Source organism: Notechis scutatus, chromosome 8, assembly GCF_049901735.1.
Source record: "Notechis scutatus isolate UNSWTSFEM ecotype Mainland chromosome 8, rNotScu1.2, whole genome shotgun sequence".
Classification (NCBI taxonomy): Eukaryota; Metazoa; Chordata; class Lepidosauria; order Squamata; family Elapidae; genus Notechis; species Notechis scutatus.
In genome coordinates, this window is record NC_142016.1 from 26297902 (window position 1) to 26323762 (window position 25861).

Here is a 25861-nt window from a genome sequence, read left to right on the forward strand (position 1 = left end):
TTGTCAAAATCCCAGTAGGCACGGAGCTGAAATCCTTTGGAAGGCAGCTCTTTCAGCTGCCCCAGAGATGAAACGGAATGCTCTCGGCAGGTGGCTTGCTTTCCGACGCATTTTACTGGAAAGCAGGCTAACATTTTAAACATAAAAATGAACCGATTGAAAATTGATGCCACAATCGTTTTGTCGATTTTCACAAAGGGGCAAGGAAACTCGGTTGAAACAGGAAAACACAGCCGCCTCTCTGGAAGTTCTCTCCCAGAGCTTCACACATGACAAAGTCAAACTGCACCTCTCTTTCAAATCCAAAAATATTTTATTACATTTAAAACCTTTTTTTAAAAAAAGAGTAAACCGTTACAAAGCTGTGCTGCAACCCGAGTTTAAAACAGCAACCATAGGAGAATTTCAAGACGCCCCTTTTGAATTTTATCCCTCTTTCCTCAGTCTTATAAAAACATTATTATTATTATTATTATTTCTTTTCCCGTAAAAGGAGGCATTCACATTGTCAGCGTTTCTGGGCGAACCTTTGAGATTTTCCTATGGATGCGAACAAAGTGCTAAAAGGCAACACGTGAATCGGTGCTCGTGTCACACGGTCTCAGCTCTTTGGGAGTCCCACCGAAACGGACATCTGTGCGTGGCAAATGTGCGGAAGGGGCAGGAACGGGGGGGTCCCTCAAGGCAGGCTGGTTTTCCGGGCCTCCTCCAGCTTCTTCTGAACCACATTCAGGAGAGAGTCAGAGTAGTGCTTCAGGAGCGCGTGGGCCTCGCCCTCCTGGAGGCAGATCGGCCAGAAGGACGAGGGGTCGGTGGCGGTGGCTACGTCGGCTTTGCCCTTGCTCTCTCTGGCCGCCAGCTCGCTCTTCATCCAGCGGAAGGTGCTAGAAAGCCTCTGCTGGACGTGGGCGAGCTCCTCCTCGGTCCCACCGGGGCTGGACAACACCTGAAACATTGCAACGCTTTCTGGCACGGCCACCTGGCTATGCCCGGGTGAAGCAAGGATTTCCTTGCCCTCTTTTCCCGAGGTGGCGTTAAAAAAATAAAACCACGAAGTAACTGGGGTGGGGATGGGAGGAGGAGGAGGAGGTGGTCAAGACGGCCATGAGGTTAAAAGCTCTGCATGTTTCAAATATGTGCTGCCATGTTTAATTGTTTTATTGCAGCTTATGGACAGAGATGATAAAAGTAGTACCTTAGAATATAACACAGGTGTCCAACCTTGGTCCTTTTAAAAGGCCTGTGGACTTCAACTCCCAGAATTCCCTAGCCAGCATCCAATTGAAGATGGGTGGACTTCAACTCCCAGCACCGCTGGCTGGGGAATTCTGGGAGTTGAAGCCCACAAATCTTGACGGGACCAAGGTTGGACATCTCTGATGTAGCACAAAGCCCATTTTTAAAACCTGGCACACCCCCATCCAAGTAAAACCCACATCTTTCTTTCCTTTTTTTGGGAAAATGCCAGAGTTACCCCTTACCTTATCGTACAGTTGCAAACTCTCTTGAAATTTGAGGTGTAGGGACTGCAAGCTGCCCTCAAAATTTTTGACGAGAGCCTGAATTTCTGAGAAAGAGAACAGAGGGGAAAAACAACAACAGTAACAACAAAAACCTCTTTGGAGATTTACCCAAGGCTGGGAAAAAGACAAAAAAATCCAGCTGGCTGGAATAGCCTTGGCTGCCTTCTTTGACAGGGACAGGTAAACAGCTCCAACTGATCGTATCAGCTGGCTGTCCTTTTGCAGGGCACCTACGAGGGACAGGATCAAGCCCGTTTTATCCCAAGAAAAGAAAATAGAAAAGAAAAGAAAAGGGTTGCTCCAATTATCTATCTGTTTGGTCAACCCTCTTACCTGAAACACTGGATGTTTTGGCCTCGAGGCTTCCTTTCACCTCGGGGTGGATTTCTGGGGGAGGTTTCTGAAAATCACGTATTGCATAGAGGTTAGAGAGCAACTTAGCGGGTTCTAGGCTGGCAGCTTCGTATCAAGTCAGGAGTGTTGGATGGGGCTCCCTATTCCACTGCCGACTTTTATTACTTCAAGAGGTCTAGAAATAGGTTTCCAAGCTCTTTCTTGGTCCTAAATCACCCACCGGCTTTTCTGCAGGAAGCTGGGAGATTAGAGGCTCCAGAGCATTCACCAAATTCCTCCCACTGATATTTGGGGGAAGGGGGGGATTCGTAATTGTTAAAAGGTTCTCAAATCATGTAAATTGTGTGACGGAGTCCCTTTCATCCCAGTCATGGAAGTCAGAATGCAAGGCATCTATACAGAATTCTCGACTTACAACCACAATTGAGCCCAACATTTCGTCTCAGTGGCTGAATGAGACGATTGTTAAGTGAGTTTTGCCCCATTTTACGAGAACTGAGCCCAACATTTCTGTTGCTAACTGAAACATGAAGGGAGTTTTCTCTCATTTTAAATTAAAAAAATAAAAGATCTGAGACAGAGCTAGAATTTTTCCAATGTCATTAACAGATTTAATTTGAAATTTGAGGAATTAATCCTGGGCAGGGTCTCAACCTTGGCAACTTGAAGACTTGTAGGACTTCAACTCCCAGAACTCTGGGAGTTGAAGTCCACAAGTCTTCAAGTTGCCAAGGTTGGAGACCCTGATCTAGGAATGCCAGCAACGTCATGCTCCATTGTCCCAAAGGTGCTTTTTCAAGAGGCAACTGGACTTTGTATTTCCTTGAAGATGTTTCGCTTCTCATCTGAAGAAGCTTCTTCAATTCTTCGGATGAGAAGCGAAACGTCTTCGAAGAAATACAAAGTGCAGTTGCCTCTTGGAAAAAACACCTTTGGGTCAACCAGGACCTGGATGGCTGAGAATCTCCACAGACGTCCTCTTCCACTAATACATGCCACCCATTTAATGGCTGCACAGCGATTTTTGTGGGTGGCTGTTAAAAGATTTGCACCACAATAACTTGCCTTGAATTTCGTGAAATCGCTGAGTGGTACGCACTCCTCTGATGGGTGTTCAGCAGTGGCTGCCTGCACCAGCGGGCAGACTCTTGGGAAAAACGCCGCCGCAAATCTGTGTGGAAGAGAACCACCTCAGAGCTGGTTTCCAGGCAAAGCGTCCGCACAAACGGAGAGCCAACGTGACCAGAAGCAGCCAGATAACAGATCATCAGAGTTGGAAGGGACCTTGTAGGTCATCTAGTCCAACCCCCCGCCCAAGCAGGAGACCCTACACCATTTCTGACAAGCGGCAGTCCAGTCTCTTCTTGAAAGTCTCCAATGATGAAGCTCCCACAACTTCCGAGGGCAACTTCTGTTCCATGGGTTGATTGTTCTGACTGTCAGAAAGTTTCTCCTTATTTCCAGGTTGAATCTCTCCTTCTTCAGTTTCCATCCATTGTTCCTTGTCTGGCCTTCGGGGGCTTTGGAGAATAGCTTGACCTCTTCCTCCTCTCTGGGGCAGCCCCTCAGATATTGGAAGAAATATTGGAAGAAATATTGGAAGAAAACACTGGAAGCCAACCTGCAGTTCTTCTGGGCGCGCGAGAGAAACCTGGCGGAGATGCTCAGGCGGGGATTCAGAAGCGGGCTCCCTCCATCCTCACTCTCTCCAAATGACTGCTGGTCTCTGATGCAACCGTCAAACGTTTCTGTACACAAACAGGAAGGCAGAGAATTTGTCCGAGTGCCATTAGAAGACAACTGGTAGCTCACGGCTGATTTGTGGGCTCCTTGGGGCTCTCTCAGCTCGGTGGTTTTCTTGAAAAAGTTTCATGACCCACCTAGGGAACATTATCAGGGGTAGAAGACAGTGGGGTTGGTGGACAGGGAGGAGGAGGAGGAGGAGGAGGAGGAGGAGGAGGAGGAGGAGGAGGAGGAGGAGGAGGAGGAGGAGGAGGAGGAGGAGGAGGAGGAGAAGAACTCTGGGGTCCTTGGTGCTTTCTGAGTTTGGTGGTTTCTTGCAGACATTTCCTGACCCAACTGGGTAACATCATCAGTGCTAGAAGGAAGGAGCGTTTGGGGAGAGGAGGAGGATTGTGAAGTCCCTAATGCTTGCTGAGCTTGATGGTTTTCATGCAGACGTTTCATGGCCCAACTAGGGAACATCATCAGTGCTAGAAGGGAGAGGGGTTTATGGAGGGGAGGAGGAGGAGGAGGAGGAGGAGGAGGGTTCCTCGGTGCTCTCTGACCTTGCTTGTTTTTCTGCAGACCTTCCATTACCCTACTAAGCGACACTATCAGTGCCCATAGGGAGTGGGGTTTGCTGATGTTACCTAGTTGAGTAATGAAATGTCTAGGAGCATCTAAGTGAAAAGTTCTAGAATCTGTTTCATCTGGTTCCAATTACCGGCCTTGACCCTAAATTAGGTCGAATTCTCCTGAGTACAGGCTGTAGGGAAGAAACGCGTGGTGCTTTTGGAACTCCATCCCGGCGCCTGATTTCTTGCGCCTAGCAGAGACCAGCTGCCTGTTTACCTCCAAGGGGGTCGCCAGCCAGCGTTTCAAAGTGGTTCTTGAGGTATCTCTCTGGCTCCGGTGTCTGGGGCAGCGACCCGTTCTGAGAGAAGTTCTCCTCCAGGTGGGCCACCTCGGCATCAGGCTCTGCCGGGAGGAAAAACAAAGGGGGGGCTCAGGTGCTGGGGGGGATACGGGGAGTCCTGGACTTAACGACCACAACTGGGGCCCACATTTCTCTTGCTAAGCGGGGCATCTGTCAAGTGACTTCTGACGTTTCTTCCCATGGTTGAGAAGCGAATCGCTAACAGCTGTGAAGTGAATCGTGCGGTCGTTAAGCAAATCTGGCTTCCCCATTGACTTCTCAGAAGGTTGCAAAAGGGGATCACGTGACGTGACCCCCAGGGACACTCTGACCGTCGTAAATGTGAGTCAGGTGCCAAGCGGCTGAATTTGGATCCTGCAATGCTTGTTAATCCTGCCACTCAGCCCGTGAGGTCCCTTCCAGGGAACTTACCTTCGTGCTGGTCCCCAGAAACAGGTAGATCAGCACCCAAGGGAGCTCCAGAGCGGATTACCTCAGGTGCCCTGTCTTTCGGGCTCAGGGCTTCCTCCTGAAAGAGAGGCTGGGGGACTGACCTTCACAAGAGAGAGAGAGGGAGAGGGAGAGAGAAAGGAATGAGATTGCTGGTGCTTCTCCCAGCGAGACTGGCCAAAATCTACTCAAATTTGAATCCAAAATGTAAAAAGACACCTTCTTTCATATGTGGTGGTTGTGCTCTAAAGCAAATAAATTTGGGAACAAAATACGGATTTGGCTGCAAGAAATAACTGGGTTAAAAACAGAACTTTAAGCCTGAAATGTTCCTACAAGGGATAATTAGCGGTGATTACAAGAAAGAATTTGAATATATAATAATACACATATTGACAGCAGCTAAAATAACCTATGCTCAAAATTGGAAATCAGAGAGTAGACCCACAGATAATATAATAAAAAAAAATTATGGATTATGCGGAAATGAATAAACTTACAATGGAATTGCAGGAGAACAAAAAGAATACTATATGGACTGGGAAAAAGGGTCTCTTTGGTTAGATAACAGGAATAAAAGACAATGTAAAATGTAAGTGTAAATGATGTATATACGTATAAATAAATGAATATGGAAAAGTCGATGCCACAACTTGCTGCAAAAATTGTAAAATGTGTTTTTAAAATTGTAAAATTTAATTAAAAAATTTTTTTTTTGTAAAAAAAGAGATTGCTGGTGCTTCTCAACAGTGGATCTACCCATCCAGGTGTCCTACAGAACCTGAGAGGTGAGACTGAAGAGGTGAGGACAACGCAGACCTTCTGCCCCGGAGTCTGTGGTCCTCTCACATTTCAGAACAAAACAGGACACAGCAGGGGTCTCCAACCTTGGCCACTTTAAGCCTGAAGGACTTCAACTCCCAGAATTCCCCAGCCAGCAAGATAGGAGACCTCTGGGCCAAAGGACCAAGCTTCTTGCACAGCCTTGTTGCTTGAGTCTGGGACAGCTTGCTCGGTGAGCCGCCTTGGGATTTCTGTCTGAGAACTTGTCCCTTGCTTATCTGCAGAGTCTGCAGAAAAGTCCCTTGCTTATCAAGGGAGACCGAGGGGAGCAAGCGGCCAGTTTTAAGTTTCTGGGTGTTACCCTAAAAGAGGACCTGACCTGGGGTGCCCACATTGTAGCCCTGGTCAAAAGGGCCCAGCAGAGATTCTACTACCTGAGGCTTCTCAGGAAACAACAATTGAATGGAAAACTGCTGGTGACCTTCTACTGCTGCACCATAGAGAGCATTTTAACTTAACTGCACCTCTGTATGGTTTGCCAACTGCACAGTGGCAGATAGGATGGCACTCCAGAGGGTTAAGGTCATTGCCCAGAGGATCCTGGGTTGCCCTCTCCCCTCTTTGGAAGAGCTTTAGAGCTCCTGCTGCCTTAAGAAAGTTCAAAACGTCCTCAAAGATCCATCTCATCCTGGGATCCCTTTTTTTTTTAACTATTATCATCTGGAAGAGAGTACAGGACAATAATAAAAACAAGGACAAACAGGCTGAAAAACAGCTTCTATCCCAGGGCAGAAACTCTACTGGATTCTACTGTATAGTGCAATATTAATGCAATATCACGGGGGTTCCATTCAATTGCATAGAATGCGAGGGAGGTGTGTTTGTGTTTATTTTCATGGTCATGATGTGCATTGAAAATGGCATTTGATTTTGTTTGTACGAGGTGCAAGGACCATCAAAGTAAGCTAAGCTAAAACGAAAGCAAAACCAACCTCTCCCCGAAGGAGGAGCTGCCGTCTGCTTGGGACACGTAGAGGGGGCTCCCACTGTCCTCCAGCTCCTGAGCGGTGTCCTCGTCCGAAGACAGATTGGGTGGCTTGAAGCCTTCGGTTATGTCGCCGGGAGAATCCTCTGTCTGTGTGAAAGCGAAAGCGAAAACATTCTCCTCTCCCTTCCCTCAAATTCACTCCTTCTCAGGACTGGCCCTTCGCGATGGAGAGGGCGCCGGTAAATACAGGTACAGCCCTCAACTGAACAACGGCTCGTTTAGTGACCAAAGTTACGGCGGGAAAAGGGCTTAGTTAGAACTGTTTCTCACATTTAGGACCGTCGCAGCATCCCCGAGGTATTCGAGTCCAACCTCTCCCTGAAGGCAGGAGGCTTTAGGGTCTCCAAACTTGGCAACTTTAAGACTGGTGGACTTCAACTCCCAGAATTCCTCCTCCAGTCATGTTAGCTCAGGAATTCTGGGAGTGGAAGTCCACCAGTCTTAAAACTTGCCAAGTTTGGAGACCCTTGGGATAGATGATAGATAGATGATAGGTAGGTAGGTAAATAGGTAGGTAGGTACAGAGAGAGAGATGATAGATAGATAGATAGATAGATAGATAGATAGATAGATAGATAGATAGATAGATAGATAGATAGATAGATAGATAGATGATAGACAAGACAGACAGACAGACAGACAGACAGACAGACAGACAGACACAGATCAGGGGTCTTCAAACTTGACAGCTTTAAGACTGGTGGACTTCAACTCCCAGAATTCCTCCTCCAGTCATGTTAGCTCAGGAATTTTGGGAGTTGAAGCCCTCTAGGCTTAAAGTGGCCAAGGTTGGAGGCCCCTGGTCTAGGATCTCCTGCTTGAGCAAGGGGCTGGACTAGAAGACCTCCAGGGTCCCTTCCAGCTCTAGATGGATCAGACAAGAGCAGGGGGTGTCACTCAGCCAAGGAGACCACATGCCCTCCCCCCACCCCCCACCCCCACCGAGAAGCACCTCCAAAACCAGCCGGTCCAGACTCGGCTCCTCCTGGTCTGCCTCGGCTGTGCTGCGGTTCTGAATCGGGGTGAAGTAGCTCAAGTCGGCCTCCAGGATGGCTTTGATGGGCTCCTTGTCGGCTCGCTCAGCCCAACGGCCCTGGGGCTGGTAGCTGACCCGGGAGTGGAAGGCGGTGCTCTCCGAATGGTCGGCTTCGCCCAGCTGGGGAGGAGACGGAGGGAGATGCTCGGAGACGGGGGCAGTGCAGCAGACCCGGCCGGCCGTGGCCCCCTGCCCCCCTCCCCCCCATGCTGGAAAACCCCCAGCAAAAATCCGCATTGGTGGAGGGGGGCGACTTCTCCCAGCCGGGGCCCTCCGGGTGGGCGAGACCTTTGTGCCTGCCAGGCCCAACCCCTGAAGGGCTGCAGGGGGGGTGGGTGGGCAAGACCAACTGAAGCAATGAAAGAAGCAGCACACATCTCATGGTTACAGGGAGTCCTCGACTTACAACCGTTCGTTAAGTGACTGCCTGAAGTTAGAACAGCCCTGAAAAAAAGGGACCGATGACGGTTTTCGCCCTTATAAGCGTCACCAGCCTGCCCAACGGTCACATGATCAAAATTTGGGCAGCATGCCAACCCTGGCAGAGAAAAAAAAAAAAAGGAGTAAAACTGGGCGTGATTTTCACTTACCGACCGCTTTGCTTAGCAATGGAAATTCTGGTCTCTACTGTGGACGTAAGTCGAGGACTACCTGTTCTAGTAGCTGTGCTCTCTCCCGTCCCTGGAAATCTAGGCCTCCGTGCCCTCTAGGGGGCAGCAGCTCGGCCGTCGCCTGCCACCTACCAGTCTCTTGGCCCACATGGGCAGCTTGCCATTGGACAGGACGTAAAGAGGAGCTGGGGGGAAAAAAAAGAAGAGAGAGAGAGACAGAGAGAGAGAACACATTAGGACAGATGGATGGAAGTTTACGCCACTTGTCTAAGAAGCTGTGCTCCATAAGAACAAGGGGGTTGAAATTTTTTCTCCCCCCCCCCCCAAAAAAGAGAAAGTTATTAAAAGAAATTAACAGAATAACAAGAGTTGGAAGGCACTTCAGAGGTCTTCTAGACCAACCCCTGCTCAGGCAGGAGACCTATGCCATTCCAGACAAGCAATTGTCCATCTTTGCTAAAAACGAGAGACTGCCAGTGTTGGGTCTGAGTATAGAGGCAGTTCCGAGTAAGGTGGGGTTGTTGTTGTTTTTTTTGCAAAATCAGAATATTCTGGACTAATAAATTCTAATAATAATAAATTATTATGGTTCATTGCACAGTCAGCCTAATGTTCAGGCTGGGTTTGGCATTTTTGTCCAAATGTTTAACAGAGGTCTCCAAATTTGGCCACTTTAAGAGTTGTGGACTTCAACTCCCAGAATTCTGGGAGTTGAAGTCCACAAGTCTTAAAGTGGCCAAGTTTGGAGACCTCTGCTCTGGATGATATAAATCAGCTTGAAGATCTAGGTGGAACTTCAACTTCCGGAATTCCCCTGCCGGCCATGTTGGTGGGGGGAATTCTGGGAGTTGAAGTCCACAAGTCTTAAAGTGGCCAAGTTTGGAGACCCCTGATATATTGAGTTCTTTCCAAGGATCTGTGAGAGACAGATGTGGATGTTGGATGGTATTATTATTATTATTATTATTATTATTATTATTATTATTATTAATTTATTTGCAGTTTAAAACATAAACAAGCGTTAAAAATCCTCAGATATAAAATGACAAAGCAGATAAAACTGCCGCTAACTCAGATAACGTCGGGCGTGCCTTGTCCCCAGCTGTACCTGGATGGAGGTCATCTTTAACTGGAGTCTGCTGAGCTAATTCTTCCTCTTCTCCCTCCTCTTCCTCCTCCTCCTCCTCTTCCTCCTCCTCCTCCTCCTCCAGGTCAAAATCAACCATATCCCGGTGGGGGACCCTTTCAAACATTTCCACCCTGGAAAGGAAGGTTCAAAACAACCCCTTCTTTACAGAGCCGGGTCAGAATTTCTGCCCTTCTCCCGAACTCGAGATGCAAGGCAGGTCCGGTACCTGATCCGGGGAGGCCACGCAGAGTCTCCAACCTCCTGCTGCTCCTGGATCTGTTCCAGTTCCCTCAAGTGCTGCTTCATGCAAGCGGTAATTTCAGGGCTCAGGCGCCACACGAAGATGCAACTGAAAAAACAGAAGCATACCTGCTGTTCAAACAGGGATCCCTGGCGGTGTGGGGCACCCACGCTGCTCTTTCCAGCCTGCGTCCGAAGGCCGCCCCATGGCACAGACAGCCTCATCCAGAGGTGGCCACCACACCCCAATGGGTGCATGAAATTCTCCCGCTCTCCTTTCGGGAGGAGCTTGGAATCTCACGAGGCTTGAAGCCCTACGTGCACCTTGGAGAGATCAAACTGCCCACCTGTCTCCTGAGACGGTGATCAGGTGTTTGCAGTCAAAGGTAAATTTCATCCCCGTGATGACCTCTGCAATGTAGAAGAAGTGAATTATTGCGCTGTTCCCCTTGACTAATTTGCAACGAAGGTCTTCCGGGTATCACCTGTGTCACTCCTGTTCACAGGATGGGCCTCTGAGCATGTGCAAAGCACTGGATCAGCCAGCACACTTCTCTGTTGTGGGAGGAGGAGGAGGAGCATGGTATATTTTGGGAATATATTGTCATGCAAGTTTGTAGCACATTTAAGAGGAAACAAGCAAAGGGAGACTGGGTTTTAGAGAAAAATCACAGAAATTCAGAATAGCAAACCTGAGTGCCCAAACATTTTGGCCACACATTCTCCAGAGCGGAAGTCGATGATGGAAATGCTTTTATCTGAGCAACTAGTGGCCAGGAATGTTCCAGAAGGATCAAACTGGACCTGCAGAGGGATCAGAAACCAGACATCAAGCAGTCACTTCTCTGCAAATTGCTCTATCTATCTATCTATCTATCTATCTATCTATCTATCTATCTATCTATCTATCTATCATTATCTATCTATCATTACCTGGCTATCACCTGTACATCTCTATGTGTTTATCAATCCTCTCCTCTCTCTCCCTCTCTCTTGAAATTGCCCGTCTCCCTCACACAGGGTCTCTGGATGATGTACCAATAAAACTACTGGCCGAGGGACTGTTAAGACAATTTTTTGATTTTTCCCAAGCCTCTCTGAGGCATTAAATTGTCTTCTGGGGGGAAAAAACCCCTCTCAGTGCAAGCCACGATCCGCTCCCCCAATTCTGCCCTGGGGAAAAGACATTTTTCCGGCCTCTCCTTCACCTTGAGCAGGGATCCATCGTCACTGTGGGCCCCTTTGTAGCAGCCCTTCTGCTTCCCGCTGGCCGTGTTGTATATCCTGGAAGGTGAGAGTGAAGGTGGCCTCAGAGCCTGCAGAACCTGGTTGGCTCCAGGCAGAGGACAGGCCCATTCAGGAGACGCCATTCCTCGTGCCGGCCTCCCCTAAGGCTGGACTCCAATCCTGGCTTGGGGAAAGCCAATGCCCCACTCAGGCATTAAAATGCTGCCATTCCTGAGGGCCAGGAGCAGGCAGAGAGCAGCTCACCTGACATTTCTGTCCTGGCAGGCCACAGCCACGTATTTCTGAGTTATATCCACGTCCATGTCGTACAGCGTGGTCTTCTCAGCCACGTGGTGAGACCGGATAAAATTAATGCCACCTCCGACCTGGAGCGAGGAAGCAGACCCTCTTAAGCTGGGGTACGCATTCGGATCCAGCCGTCTTAAAATGATGGGTTCCAACTGGAAAGCAACTGACTTACAGAATAAATCCACCAAGGATATAGGCAGAGTGAATCTCTCTCTCTATATATATATATATACACGGTGATTCCAGGAAAGGGAAATGTTATTTCAATGCAAAAAGGAAGAAATCAGCAACATTCTGCTAATTATTGCCAGAAATTCCAAACAAGCTGTAGGAATACAAATGCAACCTAACCCTGTTTTTGTAATTCTCCATCCAGATTCCTGGGAGAAGAGCACAGACCTGCTCCCAGCAATTTGGGGTCAATGCAGGCTATACCCTAAAGAAGTCCCACCTGACCAACGGCTGTTTGGATAATTTTTCATAGGTAAGTTTTCTGCAACCCTCCTTCAATCAACCTAAAGCAAACAGCCAACACAACCCACTAGGCCACCAAATTGTGAATCAACTCATGTTTAACTAAATATATTCAATTTATACGCAGCCAACTCCAGCTGACTCTATTCTACTCTTTTATATCTATTTATATTCTGCCCAAACCGCTCTCCAGCTAAGAACCTTAATTGCATGTTTTTACAATATAACAATAAATAATTCTGAGAACCTTTTGCGCGCTGCGAAAATAGATGCTTTTGTCAGCTCCACAGCTAATCATCTGAATGCAGTTATTTCCTATTGAGGGGGAAAGAAAAATTGATGGAGAAAAGAAGGCCAAGCAGATCAGCCTTCTCATGTTCACGTAATTTATCTTTTATAATATAAAAGATATTATAATTTTATGATAATTTGTTTTTTCAGAGTTATGCTTTTAATCTTTTTTTTTTAGATTTATGCTTCATCCCTAAAACAAAGCCCAGTTTTTCCATTCCTGCAGGAGAACCAGGCTTCACGTTCCTGCGACCACTTGTTCTGACCCAGGCTTCGTCAAACGTCCTTAAAACACAAACTTGTTTTAAAAGCAAAACCTATTTTATTGCAACGCTGGGAATTACTTGCATTCCCAGCCAGAACTAATTATAATCAATTCCCCAAGATAAGTACACGCCTTTCGGTGCTGTGGGATGTTGCCAAAAGTAGAAGTCTCCTATTGTAACAGAAACCAACTGAAGTACCAGAAAAGCCCAGAGCTGCAAGGAGGACTCGGAATCTATCGAACGACTTTGCTTCCTGCAATGGTTTCGTCACCGAGGTCTGACTTTTATCCCTTATGGGAGGGGCAATTACCTCCCAGCCTTATTCCCGAGTCGCCCCTTCTGCTTCAGCTGCTCTCGCCTCCTAGCAGCTCTGGGCACATGCGCACTGGGAACAGGCTCCCCTTGTTCCTCTGCCTTGCTGCGGCCAGACTCCAGAGGCAGCCCCCCACTCCCAGATGGTTCTGACCCCTCATCCCTGCATCGGACGCAGGACCCTCGTCCGAGTCCTCTCCAGACTCCCTGACTGGTCCCCTTTCTTCCTCACTGTCCGACTCCACTGCCATCTGCACCAGCTGCTGATGAACCACAACACCCCTAAGCCAACATAGTTTGAGAAAGGCTGAAAGATGGTCAGAAGGATTTGAAGAAACAGGTTTTCACAGGGCTCTGTACCGAGTGGCCTGGAGCAGCGGTTTCCCGGGAAAGGTATTTGTGCCGGCTCACCAGTGAACTTGACCGCCGTTATAGCCGAGGAATGGTCGTCCAAAGTCTGCTCTAGTTTATAATCGCTTCCCACGTTCAGTACGTGAATCAGCCGATCACGACTCGCTGAAGCCAAGAGCGCCAGGCCTGCGGACAGAGGGGAGGGTGGGGAACCCTTTGAGTTGCATCTCTTGCAAAGGGGGTCAAAGCTGCTCCCCAAAATCCCAAGAATTGCTATGACAGAATTGTCGTTCGGATACCTTGGACAGCAGGGTGGGTGTTTCTGGGTGGGTGTCATGGGTGGGTCTGTACACACAACACGTGGGTGTCCCATCTTTCGGCTTGCCTGGGCCACACTGAGTGAGGAGGCCGCATGCAAAATACAGGCAGGCCTTGATTGCAACAGTTCATTTAGTGACCATTGGAAGTTAAGATGGCACTGAAAAAAGGGGTGGGATTCCAAAATCCCAGCAACTGGGCAGCAAACCGGTTGCTGGGTGGGTGTGGTCAGGGTGGGCGTGGCCGACCGGAACTTCCTGTTTCCAGCTTTCGGTGGGCTTCTAGAGCCCAGGGGAGGCCGTTTTCAGTCTGCCAAGGGTCCAGAGGCCTCCCCCGGGCCTCTGGAGGCCCTCTGGAAGCTGGAAACGGCCCATTTCCGGACTTCCAGAAGCCCAGTTTTCCCCCCTCCCAGAGCCCCTGCACGGACCCTGAACTTACCTCCATCGAAAATGGGCCACTCCTGGGTGGGGAGGGGCGGGAGGGGCAGGGCCAGCCAGTCGGTTGAAATACCGTTTCGGTGAACCAGCTGTCACTTTAATGTCCGGTTCGCTCGAACCGGTCCGAACCAGTCCGAACCAGTCGAATCCCACCCCTGCTTAGGACCGAGTTACAATTTTTGCAGCATCCCCATGGATCAAAATCCAGACGCTTGGCAACCGACTCATATTTATGATGGTCGTTGTGTCCCAGGGTCATGCGATCCACTTTTGTGACCTTCTGACAAGCAGAGTCAACGGGGAAGCCAGATTCGCTTAACGACTGTTATACTCACTTAAGATCTGCAGGGATTCACTTAACAACCGAGGAAAGAACGGTCGTAAAATGAGGCAAAACTCACTTAAGAAATGTCTCGTTTAACAACAGAAATTTTGGGCTCAATTGTAAGTCGAGGACCACCTGCACATAATATAGTGAATGTATATAAATCACATAGGGTTAAAAGTTTAGGATCTAGTGGGTCTGCCTTACTAGCTGTTCAGGACAGCCTGCAGCCCGCAAGTCGCAGGTTGGAACAGGCCTGACATAAAAAAGTATAAAATTTCAGCTGCACAAATTTCCACATTTAAAAAGCAACCTGTTTCTGGCTTGGAATATTCTAAGCAGAGGACTTCCGAATCGTGGGCTTCAAATTTCATCACTTCCGCCATGAATTTCAGCTCGTGTATCCTGCAAGAGAAAAAGACAATTTTTTAAAAAAACAGTTTGAAACTAGCTTATTGGAATCCAAGTTTGGTATTTATGCAGAATCAGAAGTACAAAACCTGTCAGAAATACGAAAACCTACCAGCCACGTCCGACGATCAAACATTGGCAAGGGAGCAAAATCAGTCAAGGTACCTGTGAGATTTTTATGGCTGTCGATTGCCGGAAAACCATTTTCAGTCCTCGGATTACAAATTGAGCCCCAAATTTATGCTGGCTAAGCAAGACAGTTGTTAACCGAGTTTTGCCCCATTTTACAACCTCGCTTGCCGCAGTTTTTAATAACACAGTTGTTAAATGAATCTGTCAACTCATAAAATATTTATCTGGTCTTTTTAGGTTACCAACAAAAAGGGAGATGGGAGCAGTGGGGCAGCTTGCGAAACCGAAACTGCATTCCATAAATGTTTTCAAAGATAGTAACTAGGTGACTGAATTTTCTGCGGAGCAAAATTCTAACTGGAGAGCCTGATGGATGACTCTTGGCTATGAATGTGTCCCATTGGAAAACATGAATTATGATACACCCAGGGAGGTGGAGGGAAAAACCAGGGTCAAAGGTGACAATGAATGATGTGTCTCAGAGTCAGCTACACCCAGGCAGTGCAGGCATGTTAACTCCCAATAAATCCTTTTGAAGTTTTGGAAGTTTGGCTCAAAAGTTATGGTTTATTTGGGGTAACTGCTGGAATCCTGACAAAATCCCTGTTAAGTGAACCTGGCTTCCCCATCATTAGAAGGCCACAAAAGGGGATCACATGACCCTGGGACACTGCAACCGTCATAACCATGTGACCAAGGGGATACCTCAATGGTCATGAGTCACTTTTTTCAATGCCATTGTAACTTCAAATGGTTACTCCATGAACTGTTGTAAGTCAAGAATTACCCGTACTTGTCAGATGGATGAGCACAGAGGTCTCCAAACTTGGCAACTTTAAGACTGGTGGACTTCAACTCTGGGACTTCAACTCTGGGAGTTGAAGTCCACCAGACTTAAAGTTGCCAAGTTTGGAGGCCTCTGGATTAGCCGACGTCTTGCCCAGCTGTGAGTGCCAGGCTAAAGTGTTATCCCAACGTGGAAGGGACACAGAAGCGTTAAGTGGGTACTGCCACAGACAGACATCCACCAGGGAAGGAACAACCCACCTCAGATTCCCGGTTCTGTCCCCAGAAGCCAAGTGCTGGCCATCAGGGCTGATCTGCATCACTCGGACGCCGGATTTTACGTCCAGGTAGCCGACGTTGTCGTTTCGGTCCGGCAAATTAGTTGCATCTTGCAAATACTGAGTCCCCTTTTCCATGTACACCACCTTCAGTAAGTTCTTTAGGGAGGAAAGAGTGTGTCATGCCACTTCAAGAGAGACAGTTCAAAGGAAATTAAGAAGGAGAGGTTTTTAATTCTGTTCAGCCCTTGAAATACACACTCAGCCTCGTCGGTGGAGGGGGGAGGGGAGCCGATCTTACGACTGCCTTGCGAGAAAGGTGAGAAACTTACGTCGCTGTAGACGTTCTTCTTGAAAGGTCCATGCGTGCTGTTTTCCAAGTTCCAAAACCGTATAGTGCTGTCTGAGGAACACGTTAGAAAGGACCCTGCAGGCAAACAGCCTTGATGGGCTTCGAACTCAGGATACACCTAAGATGGAGCCCACAAGGGAGAACATCAACACTGATCATCTTTAAACTCAGGCTAAACCCAAGATGAAGCCCATGTAAATTGTTTGGTGTAAATTCTTTGGAAGGAACTGAAACTGGAGAAGGGATATTGCAAAAATCACAAAACACAGGTGGGAACATCAACCCTGATGATCTTCAAACTCAGGATAAACCTAACATGGAGCTACAAGAAGGCGAGTGGGACTATTAACACTCCAGAGAGACTCACGGGGACCTACTTCTTTCCATCCCTGCTGACCCAACCGTCCTTGTCACAGAATCAATGGGGGCTGAGCTCTGAAGACAAGGTGTCAACTGGTTGAGCATTCCTGTGCCTGTTTTTGAATTACCATAAGCAGGTGGGGGGAAAAACCTGAAGGAGCAGTACGGCGATTGAAACCAGAAGTACATTCCAGGCTTATCTTACAAAGACTGTAGCCGAGGCTACCGGATCTTCTGCCCTCAAAAATCCTTCATGGGAGAATCTGATTTGTGACATACCCAGAGGGGATGGGGGGAAACAGGGTAATAGGGGACCGTAAATTACGTGTGGCAGAGTTGGCTTCATATGGGTCAATGCCGACATGTTGCTCCTAATAAATCTTTTGGATTCTTTTGAAGCTTGGCTCGAGGCTCATGATTTAATTAGGGCAATCGCGGGAACCCTGACAGCAGGGAGACCTGCTGAGGGAGCAGAGGACCTCCCATCCAACTCAAGAGACTCTCCAGGGAGGCCACCCAGGATCTTAGCAAGTGACTTCCAGGAAGTACTTTGTTCCTGGTGTCCTCCTCCTTTCCCAACCAAAGGAGCCCTTTACCTCCACGTTCCAGACAAAGGAGCTGTGGAAGAGATCAGACCACACTTTCCTGACGTGGCCGATGTCCTTCACATCCCAAATGTACACGCTGTGATCCTTGTACACACAGGAGAGCCAGTGACGTCGAGGGTCGAAGACGACAGCAATAGCATCTGGGAAGGAGGCATCTGGCTTTCTGGAAAACACCAAAGACGGGCAGGAAAGGGGTGGGAAGCACAAGAGAATCCAATGCGCTGCATTATAGCTTCCACAAAACCTGAGCTGCTCTGGCTGAAAATAAAGGCCGCTGGTTCTGGAAAAATGAGGCTTCCCAAAGAATCAAGAAGCCCATATCTGGCACTTTTACAAATGCAGGAAAAATCAATGTTTGGGGGAGCCAGTATGGTCTTGTGGTTAAGGAGACGGGGAGTTCTAGTCCCGCCTTAGGCACAAAAGCCGGCTGGGTGACTGTGGGCCAATCACCAGGAGACGGGGAGTTCTAGCCCTGCCTTAGCCATGAAAGCTGCCCAGGTGAGTTTGGGCCATGAAGAAAGCACACAATCTTGGTGCGTGCCTTGGGATGGTGTGTGATCTATCGGGTGCCGCTGTATTTTCCAGCTTAGCCTGAGCAACCCCGTACCTCAGGATGGGCTCTGTAGCCACATCGGTGCCCAGGTGGTGGGGCTTGGGCAAATCCGAGAGGTAATGCAAGTTGTGTGCTTGGAAGAGGCGCACAGTTCCGTTAGCACAGCCACAGAAAATGAATTCTTCGCTGACACAAATGCAATTGGCCAGCGTCACCTGGAGGGAAGGAGAGAAAGACGCCCTGAGGGCCATCCCAAAGGAGCAAGCGCCCGTCGCGTAGAAGCCAGAACGGCCCACTTGCCTTCAGATCGATCCATTTCTCCAGGATGCGCTTCTCATTGAAGAGGCAAAGCAGCCCCGAGTGCGAAATGCAGAAGGTGCTGCCAGCCATTTTGCCCTGGCCACACGCCACGTCACAGAAGGTGTTGTTGTGGAGCTCCCCGAGGAGTCCGGAGCGACCCACCAGTGGAACCGTCTCCTTGATCTGGAAGAGGCAGGGAACGCTGCAGTCTAGGCAGGCAGTCCTCGACTTACAACCACTCCAACTTACAACGGTACTGGAAAAAAGGGACTTAGGGACGTTTTTCAGTTATGGCCACTGCAGCATCCCCCATGGTCACGTGATCAAAATTCAGCTACTTGACAATTTATGGCCATTGCTGTGTCCCAGGGGCACGAGAGTCCCTTTTGTGACATTCTCACAAGCAAAGTCAATGGGGAAGCCAGATTCACTTAACAACCAGGCTACTGATTGAACAACTGCAGTGATTCACTTAACAGTTGTCAAGAAAGGTCATACAATGGAATAAAACTCATTTAACGAATGTCTCACTTTCCAACAGAATTTTTGTGGTTGCATATTGAAGACTACCTGTACCAGGGATGGGCAACCATGGCTCCTTTATGACCTGTGGACTTCAATTCCCAGAATTCCTGGGAGTTGGACTTCAAGCCCTGAATGTCTATGGTGGCTGGCTCAGGAATTGTGGGAGTTGAAGTCCACAGGTTGTAAAAGGAACAGAGTTGCCCACTCCAACCTACGCTGTGTATTGAACAGGTTTGTTTCTTTAATGGATTTTTAAGGTCTCCTGTTTATGGAGGCCTCTGAGCAGCTTAGGTGAGACAAAAGTCATAATTTTTTTAAACAACTGAAATAAAACATATAGATTGGAAACATGAAGAAGACTACATCCTGCAGTGGATAGACAATGCTAAAATAATGAATAGATAGATAGATAGATAGATAGACAGACAGGCAGACAGACGGACATGGGATACCATGGCTGCTGCTTAGTGGGACCATGAATAAATCAAAGATTTTTAAGGCAGTTTTTAAAGTTTCTTCCTAAAGGCCATCATGGTCATCAAGCTGGCTGGGGGCTTCTGGGAGTTGAAGGCCACAGGTCTTAAAGTGGCATAAGGTACAGGCTTACCTTAATTTCTCTGGAGCCATCCAAAAACCAGAACTTGACATGGCGGTGCCCGACGGTCACGAAATAGCTGTCCTCTGAGAAGGAGAGGGCCATAACTTTGCAAGAGACTTTGTTGGAAGCGATGAGTGTATCGCTCTGTGGGGAATAAACACCACCCAGCAATGGTGGTAAGATGTGCGCAGGACAGAAATACACCCTTGACTTGCAACCGTTCGTTTAAACGACATTTCAGAGTTACAAGGGCGCTGAAAAAAAGTGACTTATGACCGTTTTTCACATTGACGGCCGTTGCAAAGTCCCCATAGTCTCATGATCAAAATTCAGATGCTTTGGAGTAGCTGTATCCTGAAAACAAGAGTTTGTCAATCTGGGTGGGTGGCCACGTCATGCTAACTGGGGCTTGTTTTAACTACGATTGAGTGACCAAGCCATAATATCAGGGTTCTATTAACATGCTAAACCAAAGCCCAGCCTGTCATAATCAAAGAGAGAAGCAACTTAGAACTAAAGAGAAATTTCCTGACAGTGTGAACAATTAATCAGTGGAACAACTTGCCTCCAGAAGCTGTAAATGCTCCAACACGGGAAGTTTTAAAACAAGGTTGGATAACCATTTGTCTAAAGCAGAGGTGGTCTTCATGTCGGTTCTGACCAGTTCGGGAGAACCGGTAGCAGAAATTTCGAGTAGTTCGGAGAACCAGCAAATCCCACCTTTGACTGGAGATTTTACAGTCTCCTTCCCCTGCCCAGCCCACCAAGCCACGCCCACAGAACCGGTAGCAAAAGAATTTGAATCCCACCACTGGTCTGAAGTGTTTCCTGCCTGCAGGGGGTTGGACTAGAAGACCTCCAAGGTCGCTTCCAACTGTTCTATTCTATTCATTCCTTTCTAATTCTATTCTATTCTATTCTATTCTATTCTATTTCTATTCTATTCTATTCTATTCTATTCTATTCTATTCTATTCTATATTCTATTCTATTCTATTCTATTCTATTCTATTCTATTCTATTCTATTCTATTCTATTCTATTCTATTCTATTCTATTCTATTCTCTCATATTCTATTCTATTCCATTCTATTCCACTCCACTCCACTCCATCTATCAGGATCTTCGGGATGTGAGAACCGTATCGAAGTTCTCCCGTTCGATTTGTTCCACCTGGATCCTCCCGCTGTACAATCTGTGCGCTGCCTCCCACGGAAGAGACTTGGGGTTCCAGGCCCTTGTGAATGTGGCCCCCCCTGTGGGCCCTGCAGGAGAGTTTCTTACCTTCCAATCCCACACGTTCACTTTCATGTCGTGAGGATACCCGACTGACACAAGGTATTTCATACTGGGAGAGAAGGCCACGCAGGCCACGCCGTGCTTGTGGCCGTGAAGTTCAGATACCTGGGACCTCTCCTCTACATCCCAGACTCGGACGGCCGGCTGATGCCCATTCTGCAGGCAGAAAACCCAGTAGAGAGCCAGTTTAGTTGACTGGTTAAGGCGCAGGCTAGAAAGCGGGAAACGGTGAGTTCTAGTCCTGCCTTAGCCAGGGAAGTTGGCTGGGGGACTTTAAGCCAGTCCTTCTCTCCTCAGCCCGCTCACCTCGCAGGGTTGTTGTTGTGGGGAAAATAGGAGGAGGAAGGCATATTCAGTATGTTCGCCACCTTGACTTATTTGTAAGAATAATAAAGGCAGGATGCCAATAAATTAATAAAAGAATTAGAACAGGCCTTCATCTGAGCAGCAGTCAACTCAACCAAGGAGCTGCCTTAAAGGCTACACAAAGTCCTGTTTTCGCATTATTCAGAAAGGAAGAAGCAAAAAAAATATAAATAGAAATTCTTCTCCTTGAAAGAAGAAACACAAAAGAAATGTATTAAATGCAATTTAGATCAGTTCCACTCCATGCTTCTCCACCCCTCTCTCTCTCTCTTTGGTCCACTCCCTTCCATAAAGGGCTTCTTGTCTAGCCTTTTGCTCTTCAGCCTCTCTTGGCCCGCTCCCTCTTCCTTCATGCTCTCATGGCTTTCATGAGTTTGATTCTCGCTCGTTCTCTTCCCGGCCTACCTCAGGTGCCCTGCTTTCCTAAGGCCATTTGCTTTTGTATTCAATCTCCACTCATCCTTAAGGAAGTGCTCCCTGTTTCATCGTAAGCACCTCTTAAACATCCGCCATTCCCACCGTGGGTAGCCCTGCATGGTTTATAAGAAGGGCCTGATATGGTCCAGGGCTTCTGGGGAAGAACAGCTAACTCAACTGATGACTGGAACAAGATGAAGAGGTGATGTAGAGAGCGGTACTTCGCAGTACCCTTTTTTCAAACCTTCTATTTTATTATTTTTACTTGGTGTTGCTTTTTATCTTTTTAATAGTATTCTTTATTAGAAGACTTACTCACCTCTCCAGTGGCCACGTATTTCCCATCGGGAGAGAAAGACAAAGCGGTCACAGTTTTCCTTAAGACGAGAGAAAAAAACCTTCATTACTTTCTTTCTTCGTAGAAACGAAGACCAGTAGAATACATCCACTAAAGGAAGTCCTCGACTTACAACCACAACTGAGCCCAAAATTTCCATGGCTAAGCAAGGCAGGTCTGAGTTTTGTCCCATTTTGGGACCTTTCTTGCCACAGCTGTTAAGTGAATCACTGCAATTGCCAAGCGAATCGTAAGTCACTAAGTGAATCCAGTTTCCCCCGTTGACTTTGCTTGTCGGAAGGTCACAAATGGGGATCACATGACCCCCGGGGGGGGGTCATAAGGACCAGTGGCCAAGTGCCTGAATTATGATCACGTGACCATGGGGATGCTGCAATGGTCGTTAAGTGTGAAAACCAGTCTTTTCACTGCTGTTGTGACCTCAAACAGTCATTAAATAAATTGTTGTAAGTTGTAATTGTTGTAAGTTGAGGACTACCTGGCTGACAACAAAACATGGTTGATATCTTGCTGTCCCAAACCTTTTTATTCAACGAATGCAAGGCCTTTTTCTACTACTGACTATTCCTCCGTCACTTGTAGGGAAATTACAAATATGCTTCTTGCACCTCTTGTCCCCAATGAATTGACCGACTGTGGAGCAATTGAACCTCATGGTCCACGTAATGGTCAGGGCGCTTTCCCTGAGAAACTCTCAAAGCTTCAGGAAGGATTAAAAAAGAAAAATCAAACTTGTGGCTTACCTGGCCGTATTAAAGATGTGCCTTTGTTTGTTCTTCTGAGGACTGAAAATCACAACCACACACCTGAGGAAAAAGTGAAAATGTTGACATGGGAGACAATTTCCCACGATTCAAAAGGGGGGGGGGGAATTTGAGGACCCCTCATAGGCGATAGCTCATCGGGGGGGGGGGGGGCAGTCCTGTTGCTTTGAAAAACACTAAATCAAAGACACTAAGAGGGAACCAGGCTGAGCCTTTGGCCTTGAGCAAGAAAAACCTGGAAACTCATTTAAATCGTATATCAGAACTGAATTAGGTCAGTTAAATTATGTTTTTTTTCCTCAACAGTCAACACAAGCAATAAATGTGATTTGTGATATAGACCCCTTTCAATGAAACTGTAATGAAAATTAAACACACTCCCTGCTTGCGCCCTAAAGGGAACTGGCATTTTTATTTAAAATGGGAGGAACTTAGAATAACTTTATTGTCACTTTAAATGCACACTAATCGGCATACATTATAATGAAATTTCACTGTATACAGCTCTCAAAGGGTCCCTCCACCACCAATATACACTAATAGAAATGCTTGCAAACGTCTTTGAGAGCTGCAGAAGAAAATGACAGACAACATAGGAGCCTGTGGGATTACCGGATGGGTTCTTGTGAGGATAAACTATGGAAAAATATTAAGGTTAATGGCGGATAACTTTCTTCTTCTGGCTATGAAACAGGGACCAAATAGCACGGAGAATCTAGTTTGGGTAATGAAAAGGAGCACATAAGCACATCTAATACATTAGCTTAAATTAAAAGTTGCATCAACCCCTTGCCATTCCAGCATTCACGACTGTTAGAAAAATGTCACTGTCACCACAGCTCTTGGTATAAACCATGGTTTAAGGGGCTAGGATACAAAGGCATTTCCTACCCCCGAAAATTTGAAAACAGATGTACAGAGCACGCCCTCCACCCCGCCTGCCTTTAACCCTGTGTACTATTTTATTTGTGTAGTAATTTCTATGGTGCATCTGAGAGTTTCACTCCACGGTAGCAAAGGACTTACCCTGTTGGATATGCAACCTGTCCTGAGTTTGGGTCACAAGTTAAGCCATTGCTGGTTTGAGCGGTTATTCCCAACACTCGCTCAAGAGTCACCTGATAGAAAACAGACACGGCATTGTGGCTCTTACCAACCCTTCTTTTCCCCAGTGCACGAGAAACCTGACTAATTTTTCAAGGTGAGCCCTCTTCGTGATTAATACACGCAGGACTGAATAGGTTGGAAACATGCAGAAGAAGCCTACATCCCGCAGTGGATAGACAGACAGACAGACGATAGAGGATGGATGGATAGCTGAATGATAGATGGTAGATAAATGAGATATGGATAGAGTGATATATAGATGAATGATAGAAAGACAGAAATGGATGGATACACCATAGACAGTGATAGACAGTGATATAGATGAGAGACAGCGATAGACAGAAATGGATGTAGATTATCTATCTATCTATCTATCTATCTATCTATGGATATATATATATATAGTATTATATGTATATGCATATGTATATGCAGATATTCTATACATAATACATAATACGCATATACACACACACACACACATATAGATAGATAGATAGATAGATAGATAGATAATCACACGCACACATATGGAATACTCTACCCGACTCTGTAGTTTCTTCCCCAAACCCCAAAACCTTTAACCTTAGACTGTCTACTATTGACCTCACCCCTTTCCTAAGAGGTCTGTAGGGGGCGTGCATGCTGGATGGCCTACCGTCCCTGTCCTATTGTTTCTCTTATTCTTCTTTTATTTTTCTTATATGTATCCATTTCATGTATTCACAACTATGTATACATTTATACTTATTATCTTGTAAACAATTGGCAAATCAAATAAATAAATAAATAAATAAATAAATAAATAAATAAATAAATAAATAAATAAATAAATAAATAAATAAAATATATACGTATGTATGTGTGTATTTGTATGTGTGCAGGCGTAAATAGGCCCTTCCAATTTTTAGTTCCGGAGATCATAGGATGTCTGTTTCTTTTTTTACAAGTATACCTGGAACTCATATTTTTTGAATAGTTTGTAATATATATCTATATATACCTATATGTATACCTATATCTATATATACACACACAGTTATATACATATACATATATACACATATACATATACACATATATATACATACACACACACACACACACATATATCTAATATATATACATATATGCATAAGCGCACCAACGTGCCTACCGTCCCTGTCCTATTGTTTCTTATTCTTCTTTTATTTTTCTTATATGTACCCATTTCATGTATTCACAACTATGTATACACTTATACTTATTATCTTGTAAACAACTGGCAAATCAAATAAATAAATAAATAAAATATATCGCTACAGAACACTTTTGTGGAACACGCCCCCTCTCTAGCCCCGCCCCGCCCCGGGCTCCTCCCCTTTCCACCGGCGGCTCCATCCTTCCTTGGCTTGGCCCCGCCCCTCACCGCCTCCTCCGGCCCTTGCTGCTTCGACCTTCGCCTCAGGCTGAGGAGAGGCGGCGACTCGAGGCTCGGATTCGTCGTTCGCGGGTAGAAGCAGCCGCCTCCTGCTCCTCCTCCGCCGCCGCCGGCCATCTTCCCTACCGAGCCGGATTGCTTGCCAACCGGCGGGTCTCTCCCCCCTCAGCCTCCGCCGTTCAGCGCCCCGTAACCGTCCCAAACAGCGCGCGGAAACGGTGCCGCGCCGCCGTTGGCCGGCGCCGCGTCAATCACGGCCGGAAGCGGCCAATGGGAGGCAGGCTTGGCGACCAACGGCCTTCCTCCAAAGTTTGGAAGCCTTCCGCGCCGGGGCGCGCGCCGCCGCTTTACTTTGGACCAATCAGGCGGCGCCGTCCCAGCCGCCGCCCTTTTACGCAGCTCCAAGGGTTCGAATCTGGCCGGACTCGCCGAAATCTCGAATATTTCCTTTCCTTTTTTTTTTGTCTTTCTTCAAGTTTTCCACTTGCCGGCCAACTCCATTAAATCCCAGTTGATCCATTAAAATGAGCAACGGGATGCATTTAATACAGTGTTTTTTGAACTGGGCCACTTTAAGATGCTGGCTGGGGAATTCTGGGAGTTTAAAAGCTGCTGTCATCTGCAAGTTTGCGCATAATATATCTATATATCTTTTATCTGTCTATATCGGAGGTCTCCAAACTAGGCAACTTTAAGACTTGTGGACTTCAATTCCCACAATTCTCTGGGCTGGTCTTAAAGTTGCCAAGTTTGGGGACCCTTGATCTATATCTCTCTCTCCATCGAACTAGAATTAGAAGAACTTTATTGACATTGTAAAAGTACAACGAAACTGTGGATGCACCCCAGCAACTGTTCGCAATACAATAAAACCAAAGCACTTAAAAATGAAGAGAAGAAAAATAGAGTACCCACGTCTCCATATATTAACTATATATTTTGTCTGTATTATCACATTTCTCTCTCTCTCATCTATGTCTGTCTATGTCAATTTATTCTAATCTAATCTAATTAATCTAATCTATACAATATATATAAAAGCGAGTGGAGCTCCTCTTCCCTTTTCCTATCTCTGTGGCCAGCACTGTCGGCCTCCGCCCGGCGGGC

At 46.9% G+C, this 25861-nt stretch overlaps 1 protein-coding gene across 1 annotated transcript; it reads right to left on the bottom strand.

The window, feature by feature from the left end:
- Nucleotides 1–292: 292 nt before the first annotated feature.
- WDR62 (WD repeat domain 62) lies at nucleotides 293–25105 on the bottom strand. The gene is made up of 30 exons (XM_087971256.1): nucleotides 24743–25105; nucleotides 23254–23345; nucleotides 22207–22269; nucleotides 21425–21482; nucleotides 20308–20478; nucleotides 19035–19169; nucleotides 17903–18085; nucleotides 17657–17817; nucleotides 17038–17212; nucleotides 16062–16199; nucleotides 15713–15888; nucleotides 14436–14527; nucleotides 13103–13228; nucleotides 12070–12137; nucleotides 11304–11425; nucleotides 11021–11096; nucleotides 10505–10616; nucleotides 10160–10223; nucleotides 9799–9921; nucleotides 9552–9703; nucleotides 8576–8628; nucleotides 7749–7952; nucleotides 6741–6883; nucleotides 4948–5069; nucleotides 4452–4577; nucleotides 3499–3625; nucleotides 2943–3048; nucleotides 1857–1923; nucleotides 1482–1567; nucleotides 293–946 (listed from the first exon to the last, which is right to left on the bottom strand). Exons 1-30 carry the CDS (start codon nucleotides 24869–24871, stop codon nucleotides 680–682), a joined length of 3717 nt encoding a protein of 1238 aa, XP_087827382.1. The 5' UTR covers nucleotides 24872–25105; the 3' UTR covers nucleotides 293–679.
- Between the last annotated feature and the right edge of the window lie 756 nt (nucleotides 25106–25861).